Source organism: Bidens hawaiensis, unplaced genomic scaffold (genome assembly GCF_021521415.1).
Source record: "Bidens hawaiensis isolate Kalapana, Puna unplaced genomic scaffold, B.hawaiensis_p1.1 tig00068956_1, whole genome shotgun sequence".
Taxonomy (NCBI): domain Eukaryota; kingdom Viridiplantae; phylum Streptophyta; class Magnoliopsida; order Asterales; family Asteraceae; genus Bidens; species Bidens hawaiensis.
The window spans coordinates 11,651-21,662 of NW_027502168.1; the positions used below are offsets into that span (position 1 = coordinate 11,651).

The 10,012-nt window shown below is 35.8% G+C and overlaps 1 protein-coding gene across 1 annotated transcript; it reads left to right on the forward strand.

Annotated features, from left to right (window-relative positions):
- Positions 1 to 1,566: 1,566 nt before the first annotated feature.
- On the forward strand, positions 1,567 to 2,238 carry LOC143605310 (uncharacterized). The gene is made up of 2 exons (XM_077081469.1): positions 1,567 to 1,665; positions 1,915 to 2,238. Exons 1-2 carry the CDS (start codon positions 1,567 to 1,569, stop codon positions 2,236 to 2,238), a joined length of 423 nt encoding a protein of 140 aa, XP_076937584.1.
- The last annotated feature ends 7,774 nt before the right edge of the window (positions 2,239 to 10,012 follow it).

Below are 10,012 nucleotides of genomic sequence, written 5' to 3' on the forward strand. Positions count from 1 at the left end.
ACCTGCAGACGAAGACCAGGTTATGCGAGATATGCAGAGGAGGGCATGATAACGTTCAGTGCCCAGTCAGTTCGCAGGAGGAGGCCGTAGACTTCATAGGAAATCCGAACCGAAATCCAAATTCTTTCAATTCTTATAATTCGAGGTGAAGAGGCAATTAGAATTCCCACTGGAGGAGCGGCAATCAGTCCGGTTTTCAGCAGCGTCAGAGCCTTTTCCAGGATGCCGGTGAGGGAGCGAGCAGTGGGGAGAAGAAGCCCACTTTGGAGGAGATGATGGCGCAACAGACGCAGATGCTGTCACAGCTTATGACGCGAGAGGATTCCCGACATAAGGAGACTCAGGAGATGTTTTGGGAGCACGAGCAGTTCATGAGGAATCAGGGAGCGTCGATTCAAAATCTCGAGCGGTAGATGGGGGAGATAGCCAGTCGATTGAATGAGAGGCCGCAGGGTGCGCTACCGAGTAACACCGAGCAAAACCTGAAGGGATTCGCTAAAGTTGTGACAACGAGGAGCGGTGCAGGGGCACAAGATGAGCCCGGGATTCAGCAGAGGTCTAGAAGAGGAGGAGTCAAGGAGCCTGCAGTAGTTGTAGAGGAGCAAGTGGATGACGAGATTCAGATGCAGTCTCCACTGGCCCAGGTGCATCAAAGGAGCAGCCTAGGGAGTTCAGCACAGGACAAGAGACAGCAGTTACCGAGCGAGCCACCGAGAGTCTACAAACCCAGATTGCCATACCCCGGGAGAGTCCGTAGAGATAGAGATGAGGAGTAGAACTCCAAATTCATATATCTTTTGAAGCAACTTCACCTCAATATTCCATTCGTTGAGGCACTTACCCAGATGCCGAAATATGCGAAGTTCCTTAAGGATATTCTCTCGAATAAGGAGAAGTTAGCTGAGGTAGCTTCCATCCCTTTGAGTGCTAGTTGTTCTGCTGTATTACAAAGGAAGCCACCTAGAAAAGAGGGCTGATCCAGGGAGTTTCACAATTCCCTGCACCTTAAGTGATGATACGGTGGTTCATGCGCTGGCTGATCTTGGTGCCAGTATTAATCTCATGCTTTATTCCGTGTATCGCAAGCTGGGTTTATGCGAACCGAGGCCTATTGATTACTGAGGTTTTCCCGAATGGCACTGTTGAGATAAAGGATAAAGGCGGGACGTTTATGGTGAACGGTGATAGACTAATGCACTACATTGGTGAGCCGATGATTTATCAGACGGTCTAGGTATTCTACCTTGTCTCGTTCTCCGAGACGTAGACTTGTGGATGCATCACTCGGGAGACTGCCCGAGTTGTAGAGTTTGTATTTTTGTTTTATGTTTGTGCTATCTATTTTATTTGTTTTGTCTATTTCAGGATGTTCCAAGATGAAACCGCTCGTACTCAATCTCCATTCGAGTCAGTCGATTTAAGGGGTGTTCCAATGTTAAAAAAAAAATTATAAAAACCAAAAACACAAAAATATGTTTATTTCTTTATTTTTTTTTCCGTGTTGTACGCCGCTACATGCGAGCGAGTTTGAGTTTTGCAGGTTATATTATGCGGATGGTAGCTACGATGGCTACATACGAGCGAGTTCGAATTCTCTTACAACAAGCAGCACCTTTCGAAGCTCTTTATGGGCAAAAGTATCGATTATCGCTCTGCTGGGCGGAGGTAAGAAGTCAATTAACCGACACAGAGATAGTCCAAGAAATGAGTAAAAGAATAGTTCATATCAGAAACTGTATGGCGGTAGCCCGAGATAGTCACAAGAGCTACGCTGATTAGCGTCAGAAGCCGTTGGAATTCGAAGTTGGTGACAAGGTACTTTTGAAAGTGTTGCCTGGGAGAGGTGTCATTCGCATCAGGAAGCGAGGAAACCTAAACCCGTGCTACATTGCACTATTCGAAATTGTTGATCAGATTAGCCCAGTGGCATATAGATTGGATCTTCCTGAAAAACTCTATGGAGTTCATAATGTTTTCCATGTAACAAACCTCAAGAAATGTTTAGCACATGAAACTCTTGTAGTTCCACTGGAGAAAATAGAAATCAACAAACAACTAGATGCTATAGAGGAACGTGTTGAAATCTTTGATAGAGAAGCTAAAACTCATAGGCATAGAAAGATACCAATTGTACGTATTCGTTGGAACTCTAAGCGTGGCCCGGAGTTCACATGGGAACGCGAGGACCAGATGAGAAAAAAGTATCCTCAGCTGTTCAAACCGAGTGTTAAGCCCTAGATATGATTTAAATGTTGGGACCAAATTCCTTCTAACAAGGGGATGATGTGACCATCTAAAAATTCTCTTTCGTATTTCATTGTTTCCTTTCAAGCCGTTGAGCGACAGTACACAAGTTTCGGGACGAAAATTCTTTTAACAAGGGGATGATGTGAAAACTTTCAATTTTCAGGTTAACTCCATTAACTAGACTTAGATAAATACGCTAAATCCATGAGAAAGTGCACATGTATCTCACGTGTCACGTGAGCATATGCACGAGTCAGTCCGAGTACGTTGGCGACCTAACGAGAGAAATAAGTTATCAACAAGAATAACGGAGAATACACACACACACACACATATATATATATATAACATACTATATGCGAACTTGGTTATATGAATAATGTTACGTTTGCAACATGACTTAATGTGATACATGAGTTGATATGCTACATGTCTATATAGTGCTATGTCTAGAAAATGGTATGGAAATTTGTTACATACACTACATGCTACAATTTGTATGTTAACTTTAAAAGTGGATTATGTATCTTAGGTTATATTATAACTAGGAGATATGAATTAAGAAAAGATGACTTACTGCATATATTAACATGTTAGTAAATAAGAAATAGGTTACAAAACCCTTGAGTTGCAAAATATTTCTTTCCCTCTCCTTCTAGCCATCCACTTTCACACACACACACACATATCTCTTAGTTGGTGATCAAGATCAAGGTGCTATAGTGATTGTTTGATTTCATTTCTTAGCCAAGTAAGTGATTATGTTTTATGGTTATGATTCACATATTTGGTAGATTGGGATTATGGGTTATAGTATGCAAAAAGTATCTAACCTATGGAAAGTCAATTTAAACTCAAAAGATTGGAAATTTCGTCATGTTAGTCTTTATTGTTACTCTTGTTTTGTGATGCCATATAAAAACTCTAAATGATTACATGATATTATGATATTCTGCAATGAAAATATAATATGGTGATCTGATTATGAATGATGATTAGACGATTACATTATATCATATGCATGTAATTTATATGATTTATATAGGTTGTACATGAAATCAGATTGTTGGCAGATTTGCTTTTGATGATTGTTGATATAAATTGATGATAATTTGGTGGTTTTTAGTAATTCTTGATTCTATGATGTTCTACTTTGAATCTAGTTTCCAGAAAATCAAGAATCATAATTTTCGAACTTAAATTTAGTACTTTTTATTATTTTACAAATTCGTGTGTTCAGGCTGCCTAGACGATTAACATTCTAGTCTATGTTGATAATGATATAACTTTGGTTTTGCTAAGTTAATTTGGTTGATTCCACTTCTAGAAGTTCGGGGGTTGGGTTTAGAATCAAACACAATTGGTCTTGCTTGATTTGGATTAATATAGACTATTTGACATATTATTAATTTTTGTTGCGTTTGAAAATAGCTGAACATGGGTCACTGTCTTGGATGAGTTTTTGTGATGTTTTGGTTGGTGTACCTTAGAAATGTAAATTTATGTGAGAAAATTTAGATAATTTAATTCAATGTTTTGATAGGGTAGAAAAATAGTTTTCTATAGCCTAGAATCCACCTTGGAAATTTTAGCTTTTGTTTTATATGAGATTTGTTGTGTCTAATGGCCAATGATGTATTACTTGTCATGATGAATGATTGTAACTTGATTCGTCTATTAGAAACTAATTTGAGTAAATAGTTAGTCTTACTTATTGAGCTAGGTTTTGGTATACGCTTGGCTAGACTGTAATGGTTGCATGAATTGTTAATATGTGTTAATGTCGTGCTTAATTGTTAAACATGTAATTCGCAATGTTGTAAACCAATTATAACTTGAAATAATTGATCATAAGTCAAGGATCGTCGAGTCAACTCGGTCAAATTTGGTCAATTTGGTCAACGATCAACAAAGTTGGACCTTGTGGTCAAAGGCCAACCAAGTTAGACCTTGCGGTCAAAGGTCAACCAAGTTGGACCTTTTGTTCAAAGGTAAACAAAAAGTCAAACTTCGGTCAAACATCATTAAAAAATGGGATTGTTTGGATACACATTACTTACGTACTTATACACTTTACGCACTTGTATGGGACTTTTCGCTTATAGGTTGATTTTCTTTTAAACACTTTCGAGGTGAGTTTTGCGGCCCCACTGTTTTACTTACTTCTTTTGGGGGAAAAAGTATGCTCAAACTTTTTTTAGATCTTATGGATTGTTATTATCACATGTATACGTAGTAGTGAATAAATAAAAGTCCTCACACACATTGGACCGTTAACTAAGGTTACCTGGCGGGGAAACGTAGGTAGTACTATTGGGTTTGACAAATCCCACCTACACTAAAACTCAGCTGGAGGTCGGGCGGGTGTAACATTGACTTAAACACATTGTCAAATTGAGATATACTTGATGAGAGGCATAAACGAACATGTAAGGTTCGGTCGCATTAGACACTACACTATTGTATCATGAATACTAACATAATTAACTAGTGATAAGACAATGCTTACATTATCTACTTGATTTACGAACTTTTTTAGGTACAAACCTGTGAACTCACCAACCATTGTGTTGACCCTTTTTAGCATGTCTTTCTCATGTCTCTAAACTTTGGTGCACGGATAGGAGGTCTCATTCATGTTCCACATAACAATAAATAAGGAACCTTTGTTTTCAAGTACTTAAACTTTTGGAAGCTTTTGTTTTCGCGCTTAAACATTATGCTTTGGTTTAGGGATTTTATTCCCACATGATTATGCTTTCGCAATTTAAACATTAACTCTGAAAACATTTTCCCGCTTTTGGGAAAGTATCATTTTTAAAAAATTTAGAGGTCGTTTGGTGTAACTAATGACTAAGATCCTTGTTTTTCACATGCCTCGTGGTAAAACCCCGCATGTGGAAATTGAGGATGTGACGTGTTGTATCAAAAATGAATTGGTGCATATGCCATGCATTATTGATATGCATGCAAGTACAAATGACACTTATCAAGTTAACGTATTCGCTTATAAGTCACCAACAAGTCATTGGGTCTACTCGGTTAATAGTTCGGTCAAAGTACAACAAAAGTTGGACCTTTTGGTCAATTATCAACAAAAGTTAAAATTTGGTCAAACTCAACAATAGTCAAACTTTGGTCAAACACTAATAAGCAACGGGATTGGTTCGATACTAGGGGTTCAATGAACCATCTGACATTTACTTACGTACTTGTATACTTTAGAATAGACAAACAAGACTGCTTGCATTATCTGTTAACTTTACTTAATTAGCATGCATTCGAGGTGAGTTTCATGGCCCTTGTCTTTTACTTACTCCTTTTTGGGGGCGAAGGCATGTACAAGCATTTTGGATATTGTAAGACTGTTTTATCTAATGGATACTTAGTGAACTTACCAACTGAAAGTCATCACACACATCGGATTGTCAACTAAGGTTAACTTACGAGGCAGTATTAAGTAGTACTACTGAGTTTAACTGTAAGACCCCGAATCCTAGGAATCCTACAGTTGGTAATCATATCCGAAATTCACAAAAAACCAACGCAAATCATTTAAAACCAGTCAGAATAATAAACAGCGGAATAATAGGTATCAAAAGTCTCAAAAACCGGGAAAAGGGGTTTCATTAAAAGCAGTGTAAAGTAACCAGCAGCGAAAACTGTCAAGTAGTAAAAAACCCAAAGCCGGGGACATGTGCCCTAAGTTGTGAACTGTAAAATCATTCATATGTATTTCCCTAGTCAACAATGTTCAATCAATTTTTGAGATTGAAGGGTGTTGACTGGTCAATTTGTTTAAAACCCGTTCAAGGGCGTAGTAGTCAACAAGTTTGACTACTCGTTATCTCATGCTTCTGGTCAGAACTGACATTCAGTCCAACAGACTTTTATTCTCATAATGAAATTTTAACACTACTGAACAAAACCCGACATTCAGTCAGTACCGATTCGCTTAAACGTTTAATTTAACATAACCAGATTTCTAGACATCCGTTTGGAACGATTCCAGCAGCAACGAGTTTGGTTTTACTCATGTTTTTTCATCCCACGCACTAGAAGACACTCCCCTTAATCCTTAATCATTTATTAATGTTCTTTATTCACTTGCCTACGATTTAAGGTGAGTTTTATCATTCGCCTCTTTTATAATGATTTTCATAAGTTTTGGGGACATATGCGTACTAATTAGTACTTCGTATTATATATATGTGTGTATATATATATAGGGGTGGGATCAAGTAAAAACTTCTATTAAAGTGAAAACTTAAAACTATTTTTAACTTAAAAAAAAATAGTGTGCATTGCATATATACAAAAGTACACACGCGTAATAGTGTGCATTGCATATATACAAAAGTGTTGTGTTGCATAGAATACAACACTATTGCACATATCGACTACACATTAATACGTATGTGTAATACAACATTAATGCACATGTGCACTACATCGACGTTTATTTTTTTATTTTTTTTCCATATAATACAGCAGTGCTACACATACAATACACAAATATTGAATATATAAACACTATTGAACTTTAAAATGCATAGTAATACACATGTATAATACAACGGTATCACACAGTAATACGTATGTTCATTACAGCGAGTTTTTTTTATATTTGTTTATTATTTTTTATTTTTTACGAGTGAAGGGTAAGAAAATATAAGAATAATGGCAAAAACATAATTTTCAAAATATTTTTTATTTTTAATTAAAAATAATTCTTTATGAGTTTTTATGTTTTCTCTATAAATATGAGTTTTTTCTTGATCCTATATATATATATATATATATATATCTTAAACTAGCAACCGTGTAATTGTGTGTGATCGATCAAATATACTTGTTACATGCTTACGTGCTTATTTACTGCATTCGAAGAGGTTCATGATATTCTCATTTACAGTGACCAATGCCTACTCGCATGGAAATGGTCTAATGACTCATTATTTGCTCAAGGTTTGATTTTATTACCGCATTTATTACGCTTTACTTATTTATTATATTATTATTAAAACATGCAAAACTAATGATAATCTCACTCAACCATTTATTAACAAATTCTATTTATTTTCTACGCATATGCAGGTTTTCATTTGACATGAAGCTTGAATTGATGGACACCTAGGAAAGACCTTAGGAAATTTATGAAGACAATTTATATTTAAATTTTGTTTGGATTATTTGTCATGTTTGGATATTATGTGCACTTTTTATGAAATAAATAACTTAATAGATATTGTCTTTTTATTATTTTATAGTACCTTTGAGTTGTGAACAATCAGCTCACGCCCCGGCATTTCCACCTTAGGTTGGTATCAGGGCTGAAGGTTTTAAGATAGGTCATTAGAAATTGTCCTAGACATACGCTTAGGACCCCATACGCGCTTATCTGATTGCCTTATGTGCTTATTAATTGTTTATAGCTTATTTAGGTTAATTATTTTATTTTATATTATACTAGCTTTTAGCCCCCGTGTTACGGGGGTTTATTTAGGTTTCTATTTTTAATCGTTTTGCTATTTTATTTTTTGTAATGATTAGTTTAATTGTTCAATTGAGTTTTGTTTGATTTAGGGGGTGTTTGGAATTCCTTATTTTACCTCCTTATAACTTTTCATTAAGTTAATAAGTTACAAATGTATAACTTATGAAACTTTTCCTCTCACAATATAAGCAATCCCAAACACCTTATTACTTTTCAAAAGGTTTATAAGTTATAAGCTGGTGAAAATAAGCAATCCCAAACATGCCCTTAATATTAGTTTGTTAAATTCATTATATATTTTAACGTCTAGACTTTTTCAATTGAGATGGCTGGTTTATAGTTAAATTTTCAAAAAAATATTCTTTGAGATTTCAAAGATGTTCTCATGGTGGTATAATAGTTTCAGCAATACTTAAATACACTTGAAATTTCCTTGGTTTTGTACCTCTTTTACCATTGTAAGCCTAACCGCAAAACTCATTTAAGACTCGAGTCTATCCAAGCCCATCGATCCTCAATGTTGAATTATCCATTTTCTTCAAATTCTCGTATGATTCACATTGATGCTTACTTTGAATGCAAGTAAACTACAAAAGATAGTCATAACATATCAAAAATGATAGATATCTATAGTGTCGACTTTCTATTTTAAGTCTTTTATTTTCAATCTTTGTTTAACAAACATAAATCATCATGAACGCTTTTTTTACATTTGTTGTTTCTATTTACAATCCTACTAATAAACTTATTATACATTACATTTAATTAAATGAATGTATATGAACATCATGTTTCTTTTGTTTTTAAACGTTCATTTATGTTTGTTTATTTGTGCTCATTTATAAACTTTTGAATTGTTGAAGACAAAATAGCATGTTAAATAATATCACGTCTCTGATGTGGTTCCACATATATGTCAGTAGCAAACAAATCACATAAGGAGGATGATTCATCATGTCATTTTAATTGATATAAACATTAGATAATAACTTACCTCAGTTTCTCTAAAATTGCCAAATATTTGGTGAAGTTTTTCATGTAAGACGGGCCTGATCAAGGTACTGCTTTGAGGCATCCTCCTATTTATGAATCAAAGTTGCAAAAGTCAATCAATCCAGCAATATATTAGCACATCCAAATGCAAAAATATATAATAATAATAATAATAATAATAATAATAATAATAATAATAATAATAATAATAATAATAATAAATAAAAAAAAGGGTGCTATCTAGTAGGAAACAAAGGACATGTATAACTTTGGTCATGGATACGATCCCGATAGTAATTAGTGTAACATCTGCATTTCTAAGAATAATAAATAACGGGAAGTTTATTATTAATTGTGTGTCGTTAGTTTAATTGTGTGTGTGTTTATGTCTGGATAAGGTTTTGGTTGGAATGGGAAGTGGGTGGTAGGGCCCTTAGATTCTCTATATATATCCCATCTTCTTCTCTATTCCATTTCATTACACAACACCCACACTCAAGAAACACACACAGTTTCTCTCTAAAACCCGAATCAAAATCCGAACTAAAGAAGAACGGATCTAGCGTATAAACGACATCAAACACCAAGAATCACGTCTAGATCCTCGAGTTGTTTCAGATCTGAACCAAACCCGAAAACAAAAGGTGAGTTGGTTTAAAAAGGCTAAGTTTTATGGTTAGAATCGACATGCAAACTGATAGAACAATAGATCGGGTTGTAGGACGTTAGAAAAAAACAAAATTGATAAGTTATCACCTCACAGGGGTGTTATAGGACAAAAGATAATGTTTGGACCATGAAAAACACGGGTATACAAACTTAGTACGACCCAAAACCCATACAAAGAGTAGAATCGGGTCCTAAGGAAGAATCTTGGAGGAAAATGGCCTTAAAATGTTAAAAACGAAGTAAAAAGGGGGTTTTCACATGAAAAAGGGCTTTGCATTGCATGCCATGCGAAATCCAAGAATTTCGCATCGAACGCCATATGAAGCGAAATCGCATGCGAAACGAAATTCCATGCGAAATTTCATGAAATCCATTTTCTGATGCGTTTTAGATAAAGAACTCGTTAGCTCAACCGCAGCCAGGGGCTCCGCCCCTTGGACCCTGCAAGGGGCTGCCGCCCCTTGACCCCACTACAAGGGGCGCTGCCCCGTGACCCCCGTTATTTGAGGGCTTCATTAATGTGGATGTATGAAGTAGTAGTAGTAGATAACTGACACTCGTGATGTGTTACACAATTAGCCGTGCACAACTCAGGAAGGGGATTAC